The 17,352-nt window shown below is 65.0% G+C and overlaps 3 protein-coding genes across 4 annotated transcripts; 2 read left to right on the forward strand and 1 right to left on the reverse strand.

Annotated features, from left to right (window-relative positions):
- The first annotated feature begins 4,520 nt into the window (after positions 1-4,520).
- TPP1 (tripeptidyl peptidase 1) lies at positions 4,521-9,101 on the forward strand. The gene is made up of 13 exons (XM_052699324.1): positions 4,521-4,593; positions 4,673-4,765; positions 4,842-4,981; positions 5,051-5,201; positions 5,633-5,754; positions 6,224-6,414; positions 6,598-6,796; positions 7,731-7,919; positions 7,997-8,069; positions 8,166-8,286; positions 8,359-8,517; positions 8,589-8,726; positions 8,928-9,101. The coding sequence occupies exons 1-13, from the start codon at positions 4,583-4,585 to the stop codon at positions 9,066-9,068; spliced, it is 1,728 nt and encodes a 575-aa protein (XP_052555284.1). The 5' UTR covers positions 4,521-4,582; the 3' UTR covers positions 9,069-9,101.
- Positions 9,102-9,239: 138 nt separating this feature from the next.
- On the forward strand, positions 9,240-11,456 carry TAF10 (TATA-box binding protein associated factor 10). The gene is made up of 5 exons (XM_052699398.1): positions 9,240-9,453; positions 9,520-9,668; positions 9,731-9,795; positions 9,886-10,000; positions 11,297-11,456. Exons 1-5 carry the CDS (start codon positions 9,255-9,257, stop codon positions 11,384-11,386), a joined length of 618 nt encoding a protein of 205 aa, XP_052555358.1. The 5' UTR covers positions 9,240-9,254; the 3' UTR covers positions 11,387-11,456.
- Positions 11,457-11,931: 475 nt separating this feature from the next.
- On the reverse strand, positions 11,932-17,327 carry ILK (integrin linked kinase). Of its 2 annotated transcripts, none has more exons than XM_052699328.1 (13): positions 17,197-17,327; positions 16,445-16,544; positions 15,198-15,363; positions 14,911-15,006; positions 14,665-14,761; positions 14,488-14,571; positions 14,173-14,258; positions 13,815-13,924; positions 13,500-13,627; positions 13,142-13,263; positions 12,973-13,072; positions 12,749-12,879; positions 11,932-12,580 (listed from the first exon to the last, which is right to left on the reverse strand). In XM_052699328.1, the coding sequence occupies exons 2-13, from the start codon at positions 16,531-16,533 to the stop codon at positions 12,431-12,433; spliced, it is 1,359 nt and encodes a 452-aa protein (XP_052555288.1). In that variant the 5' UTR covers positions 16,534-16,544; positions 17,197-17,327; the 3' UTR covers positions 11,932-12,430. The 2 variants fall into 2 exon arrangements, with proteins under 2 accessions (XP_052555288.1, XP_052555289.1); XM_052699329.1 differs by lacking the exon at positions 17,197-17,327 and adding an exon at positions 17,075-17,190.
- Between the last annotated feature and the right edge of the window lie 25 nt (positions 17,328-17,352).

The raw sequence follows: 17,352 nt of genomic DNA on the forward strand, positions 1-17,352 counted from the left end.
GGACATGCAGCAATTTCAGACTCCAGCACAACAGAGGATGCAGAGATTACACACACTGTGGGCCTGGTCTGGACGCCCAGCTTCTCCATCAAGGCGTGCTGCAGCTGCGCCCTCCCCTGCAGTGCTGCACAGTGCAGGCTTGGCTGCTGCCCTCGCCAAGATGCCTGCATCTGCATGCATGGCCACACCGGGCACATCTCTCCTCGTGGCTCCACGTCTCCTCTCAGCAGCTGCAGGCTTTTCTCTTAGTGGCTGCCAAGCCCGGCAGGCGAGGCTGCACTGCTCCATGCATCCAGGTCGTGTTGTCCCAAAGGCAGCTTCGTTGCTCCGTGTGCGCAATCCATGATCATACAGTGAGCAGACATCGTTTGTTTATTTCAGGATTGCCCAAGCCTGGCTGTGCAGTGGTTTCCCACAAACCCAGCACACCCAATGGAACCATCAGTGCTATATTTGTGCACAAAGACACAGAGCTGGTAGTTTTTCCAGCCTATCCTCCCGGCGGTGATTGGTCGGTGATTTACACGCAGTTGTAACAACGCTGACTCTGTACTTCCAGAATCAAACCCCTCAGGGGAGGGGTCTTCAACTTGGGCAGGAATCTTTTTCACCTGTGGGTGTGATTTTCAGTATTGTGATGGAGGTAGTTCAGCTACGGACCCTGCATACGGACCCTCGAGGGACAGCCCCACTGCAGCTGGCATTTGGACACTCTCACCTGCAGTTCTCCTACACGGGCACACAGGCACCCCTGGGGGCCTCAGCTGACCCCAGGCTCTGTGCTCTCTGACCTGCCCTGCTCCCTCCCTGCACTCAGCACAGCTCCCAGGGCACTCTGCCCATCGCCCAGCCCAGAATAAGCCTGCCGGGAAGGCCACGCGATGACCCCGAGCATCCACCTGCTGGGAGGCTGGCACTGCGGGCCCTGGGACATGTGATCCAACCTGCTGACACAGCTTCCATGGACGCACAAAATAGAGCCCCAGGAGAATCCTTTGCAGTGGGGTTTAAGAAGCAGCCGGGGCAGGCTGTGCTGTTGCCCAGTGAAGGGTACAGCCAAACAAATGCGCCGAGCGCCAATCCGTTTACAGCTGCTTTTACCCTTTCTCCTTGTTTTCACACTTGATTTCCCCTCTCCGAAGTGCACCGATCCCTCTCTTTTCTCACATCCCATAATAAGTCTTGTATGACCCTAAAACACTCCACGTTCCGCCTCTCAGGGCGTGCCTGCACTTCTTGCAGCTGTTTATCAGCAGAACCGCGCCTGCACTCGCGGTGCGGTGCCACCCCCAGCTGTGCTGCGATCCCTGCTGTCGCAGCCCGGAGCGGATGCAGCCCCCCTGCGCGGGCTGTCGGGGCTCCCTGCCTGCCGCTGCTCCCCTGAGCTGCTTTGATCACTCACCGCAGCACCTCCATCTCCCTGACGTTACAAACGCGATGCCAGGGCTGTGGCTGAGGCTGACTCTGGATGTTCTCCAGCATTGCCCAATCACAGCAATCCTGACCAGCTTCACTGATAGGAACGGCACCTACGGCACACTGGGGGCGGCACGGCCCCACCTGGGACATCCTGGCAGCTCCGCTGGCAGCTCCGGTTCTCCCATCCCAGCCTGCTGCAGTCCCAGCAGCAGATGCTTGTTAGAGTAATTAGCTCTGCCAGAACATCCTAATCTTTGCTGGCCAGACGGCTCCAGGAAATAATCTCCTGCAAATCTTATCCCACTTACAGCCCTGCCCCAAGCTGATGGCCGGCTGGGCTGCAGCACTTTGTGTCAGCACGGAGCAGCAGCACAGAGCAGCAGCACAGAGCAGCAGCACGGAGCAGCAGCACGGAGCAGCAGCACAGAGCAGTCCACGTCCCTTCCCTGCAGCTGCAGCCCTCGGTTGGGACCACGCAGCCCGGGGGGCCGGGAGCCAGCAGGGCACTGGGCCACACGTGGGCGAGGGGACGGGTGAGCCAGGACAGGACTGGGCACAGGGCAGACGCTGTGCAGCCGGGAGCAGCACCAGGCAGTGTCACGGCTGGGAGCAGTCAGATGTGGCCTGGCACACGGATCGTGGTCTGCTGCACCTCTCTGAATGCCCCAAGCATACATGGGGCCTCCTCCCTCCAGGAGCCCCTTCACACAGTGACAGCAGCTTTCAGCCCAGGTGGGCGGCTGTCCTACGTGGTTCGGGAGCTCTTCCACAACACAGAAGAGCTCTTTCCGTGGACGTGGCTGGGAGATGGGGTTCAGCGGAGTCCTTGACCCTCCCTGCCGTGTCCCCTCAAAGCTGCACCCACCATGCCCAGCTCCTTCCTGTCCCACCACCCTCCTGTTTTTCCCCCCAGCCCCACAGGGTGCAACTGCACAGTTTTGGGCGGTCAACCAACTCCAGCTGCTGCAAACCACACTGCGCTGCCTGCATGGAAACTCTGAGCGGCCCCACATGTGTTTCCAATTGCAGGCACCAGAAATGCCCGAGGGCTCTGCACAGACACTCACGCTATGGGCAACACCCAGAGAGGAGCGTGGTGTCCTGCAGAAAGCGGGTCTGAAGCAGTGGATTCCTACAGGACAGGAGAGGTCCTCCGGGTGGCGGGGGAAGCACCTCAGAGGCCAAATGGGGGCTGAGGAACGTGGGTGCATTTCCCGTGTCAGTGAGATGCTGAATGCTGTTCTGCAAACAGGAAGGGCTGCGCTTCAGCCCCACTGAATCCCTTAGCAGCCCTGCCTCACCCAAAGGGAGCAGAGCCAAGGCCTGCACCAGGCACCGCTTGCCTGGGCGTGTGGCACCTTGAGCTGCACGGCTGTGGCTGGAATGGCACTGCCTGCACAACAGGAGGCAGAAAGGTTGGACCACCGCCTTTGCTCCTCCTGCCCCAGACTCAGCAGCCACCGCTCCAGCAGCGCCCCAAGACGCTCTCAGCATGAGAGTGCTTCTGCATTCTGCAGCTGCTGCTCTGGACGGCCACGCTGTGGCTCCGGCGTGGGAGAGATGGCAGCCCAGTCCAGGCAGGTGGTTTTCCCATTGTCCATCTCCTTCTGGCTTGGACACTGCTCTGCAGAAGCAGGAAACGAAGGAGGAGTTCCTGGAGCTGCTGCAAGCAGCACATCTGCACTTGTGGCTGGGACAAGGACTCGTTGATCCACGCCAAGGTGGCAGGAGGGGTTACAGCACCCTCCCCTCACGTCTGCCTCTGAGGGCTGCCCTTGGGCTCACGGGCAGGGTAACAAACTCCACAGCACCATTTCCAGACCTGCCTTCAACAGCAGCAAAAAGTACCTGAATTTTCCACAGTCCCAAGATCCACAAGTATCACGATCCTGCTTTTGTGATACTAATCAGGATGGCTCCTAGTGTGGGAATATCCAAGAGAACAAGGCAAGGAAACCAAGAGCTGCTGCTCAGCAATACTGGGAGCCAAGCAGCTGCGGAGACAGCACCAGCTGGACAGGACACGACGAACCGCTACGACTCCCGCTGCCCCTCCCACAGCCCCATGAGAGCGCAGCTCCATCCCCGCCCTCCCTGCTCGGCCCGGGGCGCCCCACGCCTGCAGCTCCCCGAGGCCCTGCGGCTGGTGGCAGCAGTGCTGCAGGGGCTGCACGGTATGTAGATGTGCTCCAACGCCTCCCAGCTCCTGCTGGACAGCCGGGCGGCGCTCAGGACCCTGCAGAGCGCCCGCATAGAATCATAGAATCATAGAATCATAGAATCACCAAGGTTGGAAAAGACCTAAAAGCTCATCCAGTCCAACCGTTCACCTATTCCCAACAGCTCCCACTAAACCACGTCCCTCAACACAACATCCAGCCTTTCCTTGAACACCCCCCGGCTCGGTGACTCCACCACCTCCCTGGGCATCCATTGCAGTGCCTGACCACCCTTTCTGAACAGTAACACTTCCTCATGTCCAGCCTGAATCTCCCCTGCCGTAGCTTGAAGCCATTCCCTCTGCTCCTATCACTGATGACACGAGAGCAGAGGCCGACCCCCAGCTCACTGCAGCCTCCCTTCAGGCAGTTATAGAGAGCCATGAGGTCTCCCCTGAGCCTCCTCTTCTCCAGGCTGAACATTCCCAGCTCCTTCAGCCTCTCCTCATCAGCCCTGTGTTCCAGACCCCAGGAACCCGTTCCAGGGTACGCGCCCTGCAGCCGACAGCCCGTCCATCCGGTTCCGGCCCTTCACTGCAGGGTGGGCGCTGAGCAGCAGACCCCGCGGGCAGCCTCTACCTTCCGCTCCCCTCACCGCAGTGCGGTTCCTGCAGGCACAGCCCCGCCGGATGCCTTCCTCCAGCCCTGCAATGCCGTCCCTGCCCGGTGGTTGCCGGGCACGGAACCTTCGGCCCCGCCAGGGTCCCCCCGGCCCCATTCGAGCGCTGCCCCAGGGCAACCTCTAGACCAGCCCGCCCCACGGGGCCTCGCACGGCCACAACGGCAGTGACCCGGGCAAGGAGAGGAACGGACCGGGCGCCGCTCCGCCACCGCCATCACAACCCGCCCCGCCGGTGGGGGCTGGGTCACGCGTCACGTGACCGCAGCTTCCTCACGTGACCGAGACTCATGCGCTCCATCACGTGACCAGGCGCAGCGGCGGGATGGCGCGAGGGTAACGGGGGCGCGGGGCCGGGAGGGGGGGAGCGGACCGCCGGTCCCCGCTCAGCCCCGCTGCCCTCTGCCCACCGCAGGTGCCGGGCGCTCCCCGCTGTGCTGGCACTGTGTGCGGCCGCCTGGAGCTGTTGCGCCGGGGGTCGAGCGCTGGAGCGGGACCAGCCGTTCCGGTAGGTGCCGTTCTGTGCGCTGCGGGATGGGGCGGTGCCTCCCGCGCTGCCCGCGCCGCTCACGGTCCGCCCGCAGCCCTCCGCCCGGATGGGTTCTCGCCGGCCGCGTGAGCCCCGAGCACGGCGTGCAGCTGACCCTGGCGCTCCGGCAGCGTGGCACCGAGCGCCTGGCCCGTCTCGTCCGCGCCGTGTCCGAGCCGCGCTCCCCGCAATACGGTAACGACTGGACCTGCCGGCCCGGCCCCGCCGCGCTCCGGGCCGCGCGTTGACCCTGTGTGCCCGCAGGCAAATATTTGACCGTGGAGCAGCTGCGGGACCTCGTGCGCCCCTCCCAGGCCACGCTGGTGACCGTGCTGAAGTGGCTGCGGGGCCACGGCGTCGAGGACTGCCGCAGCGTCGCCACTCTGGACTTCTTGGAGTGCAGCATGCCGGCGAGGTGAGCGCTGTGCCGGACACGGCCCTCTGCTGGGCAATAGCAGGCCGGGGCCGAGCCCTTCTGGCCCTTGGGGCTCCGTGGCCCGGAGCCGGCTGCTCTGTGCAGCCCCGGTGCTGGAGTAGCTGCGGCCTGCTGGCCCAGAGTGTATGTGAGACAGACAGGTGTGTGTATGAGACGGTGCTCGGGCTGCCCCTCGCCTCCTTGTGCCCGCTTCTGGAGCCACAGTGTCCCCACAGCAGGGCTGGGATGAGCTGCAGTTGGCTTCCGTGGTGCTCAGCCCTGGTATAGAGGGCACTCTGCTCCACAGAAACAGCGTGGGTAGGAAGAGGCACTCATCCCTGGCTCCTAACAGTGGGAAGTGCAAGCAGGGCGTGGGCTGGATTGCGCTGTGCTGTGTGCGAGTCCCAGTGTGAGCTGTCCTTGTGTTGCAGCACGGCTGAGCGCCTCCTGCCCGGGGCTGAGTTCCACCGCTACGTGAAGGGCCAGCGCAGCGTCATCCGCTCCCCGCAGCCCTACAGCGTTCCTGAGGAGCTGGCAGAGCACATCGACTTTGGTATGTGTGGGGGCACTGGGCTGCTCAGAGATGCAGGTGGGAGGCTGAGCGCTGCTGGCCAGGATGGGGCAGCCACAGCGCACGGAGCACAGTGGTTCTCTGGCCGTGTCCCGGCTGCCCCGTGCCCCCCGAGGAGGCGAGCGGTGACCTCAGTGCTTCCCATGGCTGTGCCGGCTGTGCAGGTGTCTGTGGCTCTGCAGGTGTTTGATTTGCCACTGCCTCTGAGGGGTTGAAGCTCCTGCCATGAGGAAGCCGTGGCACCGCAGTCATTGGCACAAGGAGAGCATAAGGTGCCGGGCAGTGGTGGCTGCTCAGCAGTGGGGTAATGGCAGCCCAGAAGGACACGGAGTGCAGTGTGCTATGGGTGCTCCATCCTGTGCCCTGCTTCCAGCCAGGGTGAGGTGGGGGAGCAGGGCTGTGTCTTGCCAGAGCACAGGACCCTGGCACCTTGTCCTTGTTTGTGGAACAGTGGGGGGCCTGCACCGGTTCCCTGCGGAGAGGAGTGTGGTCAGCAAGGCCTGGGCCAAGGAGGGGATGGAGTCCCATGGGCAGAGAGCAGCCTTCCACCTGGGTGTGATGCCATCAGTCATTCGGAAGCGATACAACATGACGAAAGGAGACATCGGACTGCTGCCCAACAACAGCCAGGCCTGTGCCCAGGTACTGCCCGGTGCAGAGGGGGAGCAGCTTGCACCCCAGAGCTGGTGCGCCACTCCGATGGTCCCAGGGTGCCGTGGGAGGGTTCATCAGCTGCTGAGAGCTGTTGGCCAATGTTCCACGAGAACACTGAGCCAACTTCCCAGGTCGGGAGAAAGAACTTTGTGTCCTTCTGTGTCCCCTCAGTTCCTGGAGCAGTACTTCCACCAGGCTGACCTGGCTGTGTTCATGAAGCTCTTTGGCAGCAGCTTTGCCCACCGCACGGAGATCGACCGTGTGGTTGGGCACCAGGGCCAGGGCAGGGCTGGGCTGGAGGCCAGCCTGGATGTGGAGTACATCATGAGCACGGGCGCCAACATCTCCACGTGGGTCTTCAGCAATGCAGGTACCGCTCCCCTGCCAGAGCCCACTTTGCCCTCTGTCTGCCTCCACCTGTCCTACTCAATCTAGCACTGACACACTGGGTCAGGGAAGCACTTGTGAATCTGCCAGGGGTGTGAGATGGGCTGCACGCAGTCCAGCTGGCGTGAGTTGCACCTCGTGGTACCTCACAGGGGCTTTGGGACTGTGGTTTCCCAGCTGCTTTGGGGACATATTTTGTGGGCTTCCAGCGCACTGTGTGCTGTGGGTCTCTGACAGCTCTTAGGGGAGGTGTCATCATTGGTTTTGGATACGTGAGTTTGCACCATCCACAGCACCCTGCAGCACTGCTCACCCTGTCCTGGCTTTGCCATGTGAGGCAGTCACCTCACTCCTCTGCCTGTCCATGAAGGGCTGACCTGAGCATGAATCTGCCATAGGGTGGTGAAGGGCAGTTTGAGGGAAGCAGGTTGCAAACCAGTCTGCTCTGAGATGTGCTGGTGCTGTGGAACAGCGTGTCCATAGTAGAGGGTGGCCAGGGGCTGAGCGCACTGGGACTGTTGGCTCTGTCCTGGTGGTGATGTCTATTGGTGCACAACGCCGTGTGGGCTTCTTCCTCTTCTGTGCTGCCTGCAGTGCGGGAGGAGGACAGAGAGACTCTCTGAGCAGCTGCAAGGCAGCAGGGAGGCCGGGACCCTCTGCTCTATATTGCACAGAGTGGGGATGGACAGGGGGGACCTTAGCAGGGAGAGGTGCTGAGTGCAGCCGTTTCACAAGAGCTGCAGGCAGCCAGAGCCGTTCCTGCCGTGCTGCTGTCAGCTGCGCTGCTCCAGGAGTTCACGGCAGCGTCCAATTGAGTTATTCTGCACTCTGCAGGCAGGGACAGGAGGAGGCAGGGCTTCTGCTGGGGGGACACAGTGCCCGCAGTCCCCCCTGAAGCAGTGCCTTTGTGCCCGCAGGGCGGCACGAGAGCCAGGAGCCCTTCCTGGCGTGGCTGCTGCTGCTCAGCAACATGTCGGCGCTGCCCTGGGTGCACTCGGTCAGCTACGGGGATGACGAGGACAGCCTCTCGCAGGTCTACCTGCAGCGGGTCAACGTGGAATTCATGAAGGCGGCCGCCCGCGGCCTCACGGTGCTTTTCGCTTCGGGTGCGTGAGCTGCTGGGCTGGGGGCGCCCGGCCGCCCAGAGCGGCGAGTGCCGCCCCTCACACGTGGCCGCCCTCAGGTGACGACGGTGCCGGGTGCAGGAGGGTGCCGGGGGGGAACCACACCTTCCGGCCCAGCTTCCCAGCCTCCAGGTAACGGCGGGGCGGCCCGGGGCTCCTTTCCGCTGCCGGGATGGGGGGCGCTGCGGGGTCGGCTTTGGGGAAGCCGCAGCGTCCGTCCGTCCTCAGCCCCTACGTGACCACCGTCGGCGGCACATCTTTCAAGAACCCGTTCCTGGTGACGACAGAAGTGACGGATTACATCAGCGGCGGCGGCTTCAGCAACGTCTTCCCGATGCCCGACTACCAGGTGCGGGCGGGGGGTGCGGAGCAGCCCGGTGCCGAGCGGTGCCGGCGCTGAACCGGGCTGAACCATCCCCAGGTCGAAGCCGTGCGGAGCTTCCTGCGCTCCGCCCCGAAGCTGCCCCCCAGCTCCTACTACAACAGCAGCGGCCGCGCTTATCCGGACCTGGCCGCGCTGTCCGACAACTACTGGGTGGTGACCAACCGGCTGCCGCTGCCCTGGGTGTCGGGCACCTCGGTGAGCGCGGGGCCGTCGGGTCGCGGTGCGGGGCCGCGCTCCGCCCGGTACTGAGGCGTTTCTCCTCCCAGGCCTCGACGCCGGTGGTGGCGGGGATGCTGGCGCTCATCAACGACCGCCGCCTGCAGCTGGGCCAGCCGCCGCTCGGCTTCCTGAACCCCGCGCTGTACCAACTGCGGGAGCGCGGCCACGGCGGAGCGCTGTTCGACGTGAGCGGGGCGGGGAGCTGCGGGATGCGGGCGGAGTGCCGCTGCTCGGGGAGAGGCCGGGAAGGGCCGGGGGGGCGGGGGGAGCTCCTGGCATCCGGGAGACACACGGGGTCGCGCCGTGGGGGCGGGCGCGGGACGAGCGAGGGGCTCCGCCGGGGGGCCGCGTGTCCCCGCGGGGTCCCCACGCTCTCCGTTCCGCAGGTGACGCAGGGCTGCCACCTCTCCTGCCTGGACGGCACGGTTCAAGGCCAAGGCTTCTGCGCCGGCCCCGCGTGGGACGCGGTGACGGGTTGGGGGACGCCCGACTTCCCGCAGCTGCTGCGCGCGTTGACGGCGCCATGACGACAATAAAGGCCGCGGCGCGGCGCCCCCTGCTGTGCTGTGCTGGTATCGCGCGGGAGAGCGGCGCCGCCGGGCGGCCAATGGGGCGCGGTGGAGGGCGGGGCCGATGGGGCCGCGGGGCCAATCGGGCGGCGCGCCGGGCGCACGCGCCTCGCAGGAGCGTCCGGAGCCGTTCGGCGGCGGGCGATGAGCTGCAGCTCCGAGGCCGACCCCGCGCCCGCGGTCCCCGCCGCCCCCGCGCCGCCCGGCCCCGTGCCAGCGCCCACCGCCGACAACAAGCCCAGCCCGGCCGCCGGCGGAAGTGGCGTCCCCGGGGCGCCTCCGAGCGCGGCGGGCGGCGCCGCGCGGGGAGCCGAGGGCGGAGCGGCCGCCGGGAGGGGGCCCGGTGAGTGCGGGGGGGGCGGCCGGGAGCGCGGGGCGGGGCGGCCCCGCTGAGCGTCTGTGCCCGCAGCGCCCGTCTCGGCCGCGGCGCCGCCCGAAGGAGCGATGTCGAACGGCGTGTACGTGCCGCCCGGAGCCGCCAACGGGGAGGTGAAGCCGGTGGTGTCCGGCACGCCGCTCGTGGACTTCCTGCTGCAGCTGGAGGATTACACGCCCACGGTACGCGCGGCGCGGGGCGGGCGCGGCGGGCGGGCGGGCACTGAGCGCGGCTCTCCCCGCAGATCCCGGACGCCGTCACCGGGTATTACCTGAACAGAGCGGGATTCGAGGCCTCCGACCCGCGCATGTGAGTGCGAGGGGCGGCCGGGGGGCCCCGCGGACATCCCCCGGCCCTGGCGCCGTGCCCCCCCCAACGCCGTCCCCTCTGTGCCCGCAGCATCCGCCTGATCTCGTTGGCCGCGCAGAAATTCATCTCTGATATCGCCAACGATGCGCTGCAGCACTGCAAGATGAAGGGGACGGCCTCGGGGAGCTCCCGCAATAAGAGCAAGGTGGGTGGGGGGGCCTGGGGGTGAACATGGGGCGGGTGCTGTGGGGTGGCGCTGCCAGTCGTTGTGCCACTGAGTCCCGGGGTCACAAACCACAGCATGGCCTGGGCTGCAAGGAGCACAGCGCTCATCCAGCTCCAAGCCCTGCTGTGTGCAGGTCGCCAAGCAGCAGCCCAGGCTGCCCAGAGCCACATCCAGCCTGGCCTTGAATGCCTGCAGGGATGGGGCATCCACAGCCTCCTTGGGCAACCTGTGCCAGTGCCTCACCACCCTCTGCCTCCAAAACTTCCTCCTCACATCCAACCCAAACCTCCCCTGTCTCACTTTCAAGCCATTCCCCTTGTCCTGTCACCACCCACCCTCACACACAGCCGTTCCCCCTCCTGTTCATCCGCTCCCTTCAAGCACTGAAGGCCACCATCAGGTCTCCCTGCAGCCTTCTCTTCTCCAAGCCAAACAAGCCCAGTTCCCTCAGCCTTTCCTCATACAGAGCTGCTCCAGCCCTCTGCTCATCTCAGTGCCTCCTGTGGACCCGCTCCCAGAGCTCCAGGTCCTTCCTGTGCTGGGGGCCCCAGCAGGACGCAGCGCTGCAGATGGGGCCTCACAGGAGCCGATGGAGGGGACGATCACCTCCCTCTCCCTGCTGGCCGCCCCTTTTTCATGCAGCCCAGAACACATTGGCTGCATTCCGGGCTGCAGGCGCTCACTGCTGCCTCATGCCCAGCTCCTCGTCCACCAGGACCCCCAGTCCTTCTCCGCAGGGCTGCTCTCCAGGACATCTTCCCCCAGTCTGTGTCAATACCTGGCTTTGCCCCGACCCGATGCAGCACCCTGCACCTGGCCTTATTGAACCTCGTGGTTCAGTACGAAAGGCTGATGTGTGCTGACAAAAAGGGGCTTTGCTGCTGGAAGGGAATGCGATGGGCAGAAGGTGGGCAGTGGTGTGTATGGAGATACTGCAGCCCTGCTGCTCCCACCGATGGGCACCAAACTGTAATGCTGAGGGTAAAAGATAAAGGGAGGAAGTGTGTATAAATAGTTCCTGGGAATCCACACAGCCACTATTTGTGGTTTAGGGGCAATGTAATGAAGTGTTGAGTAACGCTCCGTGTTTCTCTGCAGCTGAGGGCAAAGAGCAGATGCAGTTTTCAGGCCCTCAGTGGTGGTCAGTGCCCCAACCGTTGGCCTCCAGCTGTTCTGGGGAGCGTACGCACACAGCTGGGCTAAAAACCCCACAGCAGCAAGGGGCTGAAGGCACGAGGTGTCCGTGCTGTGGCTGATGCTGCGCTTTGTCCCCAGGACAAGAAGTACACGCTGACCATGGAGGACCTGACGCCTGCCCTCGCAGAGTACGGCATCAACGTGAAGAAGCCGCACTACTTCACGTGAAGCCAGGGGCTGTTGCTGGGAACTTTTTTAGGGTTTGCTTCTGCACCATTAAACCACTGCCTAGTTTTTTTTTTCGTTTTTTTTTGTTTTTTTTTTTGTGAAAAGATGCCATTTCCTGCCCACATGCCTGCTGTCAGGGAAGCATCATTTGGCCCTCGGGGTTCTGCTCTCCCAGCACCACCAGAAGGCGATGGCTGCTGGCTGCTGGGAACTGCAGCCACGTCTCTCCCGGAGGGCTCAGCCTGCCCTGAGCTGCTGCAGGGATGCAGGCACCATGCAAATAGAAGTGCCCAACCTTCCTCTGTGCTTTTTTCTCCATAGCACGTCTCTTGTTTCTTAAGAGGAAGATCCTGAGGGCTGTGTGACAGCTATGGCTCCTCATGCGGGTGTGATGCCAGCCCTGCTGCCTGCTTGCCCCGGGAAGCAGAGAGGGTTTGGCACAGAGCAGCTCCAGTGCCCAGGGCTCAGCGTTCTGCAGGGCAGCCCTGTGCCCTTTCCACAGCAGCCTGCAGAGGTATGCATGCACCCTTCAGCCCACGGGCACCTTTTGTAACAAATATTTATTTCAGATGCTGGCGGCTTTTCCACGTGGCCTGGATGGAAATGTTAAAAAGTGAAGCGCGAAGCTGGGGTGGTGCTGGGCACAAACAGGCAAACCTTCACCCTGCTGCCCTTAGCAGGGAAGAGCACCAGGACTGGACACTTTTAACATGAGACCGCCGTGAGGGCGAGCTGCCCCGGGCCTGGAGCACGAGGTGGCTGCAGGGCAGCAGAGCCCCCCACGCTCAGTGCTTTCATCCAGGTGTCCTGCTCAGTCTGCCCACAGCTGCCAGGGAGGGTGGAGGTGCTGCCATAGATGGGTGCTACAGAGCCCAAAGCCTGCAGAGCGGCTCCAGGGAAGGCAGCACCATCTGTACCGTGTGTCCATGGCTGGCTCAGGGTGAGGGGGCAGCCCCTGCTCCCCCTTAGCTCTGGGGTTAAAGGCACTTGGAGGTGGGGGGGAAGGGAGCATGGCAGCGTCAGACGTCGGGGAGGCGCCTCCCTCTACTTGTCCTGCATCTTCTCCAGGATGGGCACGATCATGTCGAACTTCGGGCGCTTGGCTGGGTCCTCATTCATGCAGATCTTCATCAGCTTGCAGATGTGTGGGGAGATGCCAGGTGGGATGGTTGGACGGAGCCCTTCCAGTGCCACCTGGTAGCGAGGCAGGGCAGAGCAGGATCAGGCAGCTGGACCCGGCCCTGCCTGCTGGGCACATGGGGAGCTCTGGAAGGAGCCCCTCTGGGCTCTCTGTGGGGCCCCACGCGTGCTCCCCCCTGGCCCAGCTGTGCTCAGACTGGTTTGGGCCCCTCCGCCCCTCACCTTCATGCCTATCTCCATGTTGGACAAGTCTGCAAACGGCACCTCACGGGTCACCAGCTCCCAGAGCAGCACCGCAAAGCTCCACATGTCCGCCGAGCGCCTGTTAATTTCCTCCGGCTTCTTCTGCAGGGCTGCGGCAAATCCAGTGCAGCACAGGGGCTGAGAAGGGCAGGGGAGAGGAAGGGGGCAAAGCAGCAGGAGGGGCCCGAGTGCCTCACGCTCACCTTCAGGAGCCACCCAGGCTGGCGCGTACATCCTCCCAGGGCACTGGAAGGAGAACTTCACGTCGGCCATGCTGACCCTCGCAGTCATGTCCTCGTCAATCTGGGAAGAGAGATGCGGTCGCAGCCACCCGCGCAGCCCAGGCCGCGGGGCGCAGGCAGCAGCGCTCACCATGATGCTGCGGCTGTTCAGGTGGTGCCGTGGGATGAGGGGCTCCAGCGTGTGCAGGAAGGCCATGCCTCGCGCAATGTCAAAAGCAAATTTCACTGCCTGCATCTGGTCCACCACGAAGTCTGCAGGGAGGGAGGTGGGCACTGGGGGTCACTGAGGAATGAGTGGCAGCGTGGGAAGGGGGCAGCGATGGCAGCACGAGGACAGGGGCAGGTAGGCCGTGAACCAGCCTGCTTGTGGCTGCCCTGCAGTCGCAGCCGGAGGAGTCGGCGCTGCTGCCCCAGTGCACAGAGGGGCAGCCCCCCAAGGACAGAGACCGGCGCCGGCCTCAGCTGCGTCACCTTCTGTTAGCACTCACTTGTCCCCTCATGTAACACATTGTAGAGGGAGCCGTAGGGCATCCAGTGGCTGATGACAATGGGATGGGGGGCAGGGGGGGACTGGCAGGCACCCAGCACTGGCAGCACGTTGGGGTGAGAGAAGATCCTGCAAGAGAAGTGATGGTGCTGAGTGGCTGCTCGCAGCAATGCATTGTCTCTGCCCTCTCCTCTGGTGGCTGCCTTGCCCCCATCAGCCTCTGCTCACCGCGTGGGCTCCCATCTCAACCCCCACCTCAGGGATGACACCCGCCCCCGGGGGCCTTGGCTCCTCTGGGGAGGATGCTGCCACTTACCTCAGCTTTGGGTACTCCTCATTGAAGTCTCGGCTCTTCCGAGTTGTCCAGTCCCGAATTTTCAGCATTTTGATGACAATGTCATTGCCTTGCCAGCGCCCTTTCCACAGCTGAAGGGAGACAGACGGATGTGATCGCTGTGAGGGGGGTCCCCGAGCACCCCTGAGCCTCTTGTGCAGGACGGGGATCCCGCACTGATGTGCAGTGACTGTGATGAGGTGGGAGTTCACCCAGGCAGCTGCCAGCCTGCAGCTGGCCCCACATTGGGGCTTGGATGCCCCTCAAGCAGCTGCACCCCTTTTGTGCTCTGTGTACAGCCAGGGGCTCTGCTGTCCCAGCAAGGAAACAGCCTCCGTACCTCTCCTGATTGGTTCTCATTGAGTTTTTGGCTCAAGCTCAGCTGTTTGTAGTCTATTCCAGCAAGTTTGTTGAGGGTCCCGTTTCCTGTAAGAAGAGAGGACTGCGTGGGACCTCCCTCCTGTCGTGGGGCTGCAGGAGGCGCAGTACCAGCACAGTGCCTGCAAAGGCACCGCAGTAAGGGGATCTCCCTTGCCCCAACGAGCCACCCAATGTGCTGTGCCAACTGCTGCCCCTCAGCCCTGAATTCCACCCCACCACACAGATTTGTGCCCCCAGCAAGCAGCACGCTCTGCAGGGAAGCCTCTGTCCTTACGGGGCCGCGTGCGGGTCGTGCCCTTCCAGAAGGTGTCCTTGTAGGGGATCTTGGTCAGGTTCTGGCCCAGCTTCTCTGCACGCTCTGGAGGCAGATGAGGAGTTGGGCAGCAGAGCTTGTGGTGCCGAGCCCTGCAGCAGCCAGAGGCAGGCTCTGGGTGCAGCTGGTCCCTCTTACCTTTCAGTATCTCCCGCAGAGGCATCTTGGCTTTGTCAATGGGCGTCTCGCTGTACTTGTTGGCAATGCTGACCAAGGCCCCATTACCCACAAGGTCCTGAGGAAGGAGAAAGCGAGCACCCACAGCTGCTGCCCTTTCCTCGCCCCCTTCCTACGCACCCAGCCTCCTGCCCGCCCCTGCCCTGCACTCCCCAACGCCGCCTCCTGTGCTCCAAACTCCTGCCTGCATCCAGGCGCTGCGCTCACCTCTGCCACCGTGTCGTGTCCCCAGAAGCAGGCGTAGTGCAGAGGGGTGTTCCCGTGCTCGTTCACCGCATTGATGTCCGCTTTGAACTGGATCAGCTGCAGGCAGGACAGTCCTGGTGAACCCCGAGCGGGTCCCTTCCACCGCCCCAAGGCAGGGGGGGCCGCACTCCCAGCAGGGGCTGCTGCTGGAAGGGGGCCGAGGGCTGCGAGGGGACGGCAGGGGCAGCCAGAGGTGCGTGCAGCAAGGAAGGAGGCGGGGAGCAGCAGGGCAGGGCTGACGGCGGTACCTTCTGCACGATGTCGCGGTGGCCGTGGCTGGCCGCCAGGTGCAGCGGGGTGTCGTCGCCACGGTTCATGACGTTGATGCGCGCTCCTCGCATGATCAGCATGTCCACCACGTTGGAGCGGCCCTCGCGGCAGGCCCAGTGCAGGGGGCTGAAGCCGTGGTCATCCCTGAAGGGACAGCAGTGAGGGCTGTGCTGGGCAGCGCCTGGGCCGTATCTCAGGGGGAGCAGTGGGGAACGGCGCTGGAAGAGACTCCGTGCCGTCCTGCAGCTCCGTGGGCCTCTCAGCCCTCTGCTGAGCGAGGCACAGCTTTGTGCCTGAGCCCCGGGTTGGGCAGGGAGCTGCGTTCTGCTCCCACTCCTCAGCCCGGATGGCTGTGAGGAGCACAGCCCAAGCGGTGCTCCTGCTCTGCCCATCCCCACCAGGGCCCTGACCACGTCCCACCTTCCTCAGGGCTGGAGCAGCAGGAGTCTGCTGAGGACCAGGCCCCCTATTCGCCCCCCCATCTGCTTGCAGCCGTGCCTGGCCAAGTAAGGGAGGAGGCGGCAGCAGGGCCTTAAAAGGAGATTAGGGCCCAGTAGGCGGGGATGGGGATGCTGCAGCCCCGCTGCCCCCAGCTCCAGCAGAACTGGGGCCATCCGGTGACCGCCCTGCACTGCCGGCAGTGTTCCTGTGGCACACGGCACAGGGCTGGAGCCAAACAGCCCCTAACAACCAATCCCAGCCCCACGGGTACAGCCCAGCCCAGGACAGCTCTGCAGAACGAGCATCTGCTGGGACGTGGAGCAAGGCCCACAAACAGCCTTCCCTGCACTCAGCAGAGATGCTGCTGTGGCTCAGTGCTGGGCAGCAGGCTGTGCCCGCCCTCAGCCTCGCGTTGGGCAGTAGGAGGAATCAGCTCTGCGCGGAGCGATGGGAAGCGCTCGGGGCCACGCGGTGCCGTCGGAGCCGCTGGGGAGGGCGGGGAGGGGGTCGCGGGCAGCGGTGCCCCTGGGGTCAGGGGTCACGTCAGGTCACCGCGTGCCGCAGCCACTTTGGGGAGGGGCTTCGCCCAGCGCCCCCAGCCCAGCCGACGACCAGGACAGCGACCCGCGGCCGAGGATCGGACGGAGGACGTGCAGCCCTCATGCCTCAGCGATGCGGTAACTTCCTCCGGCGGGGAGGAGCCGCATCCCACCTCCTCCTCCGGACACGGAGCGGAAACGCGCCCCGGGCGGACCGAAGCATCCCCCGCAGCCCCCCCGCTCACCCCTGGTTGAGGTCATTCTCGGTGTTGTCCAACCACAGACGCACGGCCACCGCGTTGCCCTCCCGGCACTGCGTGAAGATATCATCCATCGCGGCTGTCGCTGCGGGGAGCGCTGCGTAAGGGCACGGCTTTGCGCGGTCCGAGGGCCCCGCACTCCTCCCGGACGGCGGACGGCGGGGGGGGGGCCGCCCCGCCTGCAGCGACCGCGGCCGCCGGCAGGAAGCGGCCCGGAGCCCGCAGCGTTATCTGCAGGCCCGCACTCGGGGCCGCGTCCCGGGGGGAGCGGCGGGGAAAGGCGCCGGAGGAGACCGCGCACCGCCCCGCAGCTCCGCGTCCCATCGGCCCTCCGCTCCCGGCCCGGCCGAGCGCAGTACGGACTCGGTACCGGTGCCGCTCCTCGGACCCCGACGACAGCGGCCGCGCCGCCCCGGGGCCGCACCGCAGCGGGCGGGGATGGGGGCTGCGCACAGCGGGATCCCGACGCGAGCGGTCGCGCTCTCGGGGCCTCCCGCGCCGCACCCCGCGCCCCGCACGCGGACCCCGCGCCCGCTGCCCACCCTGCCCGGCCCGGCGCTCCCGCACCGCCCCCGGCCCCGCACCGCCCCGCTCCCCGCTGCGCAGACCCCGCACTCCTTCTCCGCCATTGGAGACCCGTTCGTCCCCGCGCCCATCGCCACCATCCGCGCTCTCGGCGCGGCTCGATCCGGCCTCGAGCTCCGCCCGCCCGCACGGCCCGGCCCGGCCGCCCTTACCGGCTCCGGCGGCGCAGGGCGGTGGCTCTGCGGAGCAATGCGTGGCTCCGCCCCGCCCGCCTCCAGCGCCCCCTGCCGGCCGCGCCGCTCCCCGCAGAGCGGAGGCACCGCCGGGGGACACCGGGCGGGAACGGCGGGCGGGGCGGGGGGGGAGGG

Source organism: Tympanuchus pallidicinctus, unplaced genomic scaffold (assembly GCF_026119805.1).
Source record: "Tympanuchus pallidicinctus isolate F22 unplaced genomic scaffold, pur_lepc_1.0 scaffold36, whole genome shotgun sequence".
Taxonomy (NCBI): Eukaryota; Metazoa; Chordata; class Aves; order Galliformes; family Phasianidae; genus Tympanuchus; species Tympanuchus pallidicinctus.

What these genes read in the sequence shown, in the direction of transcription:
- ILK (XM_052699328.1), bottom strand. Translation starts at nt 16,533, where the DNA reads ATGGATGATATCTTCACGCAGTGCCGGGAGGGCAACGCGGTGGCCGTG. An exon ending in TCTGCGGGAGATACTGAAAG is followed by an intron (nt 14,572 to 14,664) that starts GTAAGAGGGACC and finishes ATCTGCCTCCAG; the next exon opens with AGCGTGCAGAGAAGCTGGGC. An exon ending in CACGACCCGCACGCGGCCCC is followed by an intron (nt 14,259 to 14,487) that starts GTAAGGACAGAG and finishes CTCTTCTTACAG; the next exon opens with GAAACGGGACCCTCAACAAA.
- TPP1 (XM_052699324.1), top strand. An exon ending in TCCCGATGCCCGACTACCAG is followed by an intron (nt 8,287 to 8,358) that starts GTGCGGGCGGGG and finishes AACCATCCCCAG; the next exon opens with GTCGAAGCCGTGCGGAGCTT. An exon ending in CCTGGGTGTCGGGCACCTCG is followed by an intron (nt 8,518 to 8,588) that starts GTGAGCGCGGGG and finishes TTCTCCTCCCAG; the next exon opens with GCCTCGACGCCGGTGGTGGC.
- TAF10 (XM_052699398.1), top strand. Translation starts at nt 9,255, where the DNA reads ATGAGCTGCAGCTCCGAGGCCGACCCCGCGCCCGCGGTCCCCGCCGCC. An exon ending in TGGAGGATTACACGCCCACG is followed by an intron (nt 9,669 to 9,730) that starts GTACGCGCGGCG and finishes CTCTCCCCGCAG; the next exon opens with ATCCCGGACGCCGTCACCGG. An exon ending in GAGGCCTCCGACCCGCGCAT is followed by an intron (nt 9,796 to 9,885) that starts GTGAGTGCGAGG and finishes CTGTGCCCGCAG; the next exon opens with CATCCGCCTGATCTCGTTGG.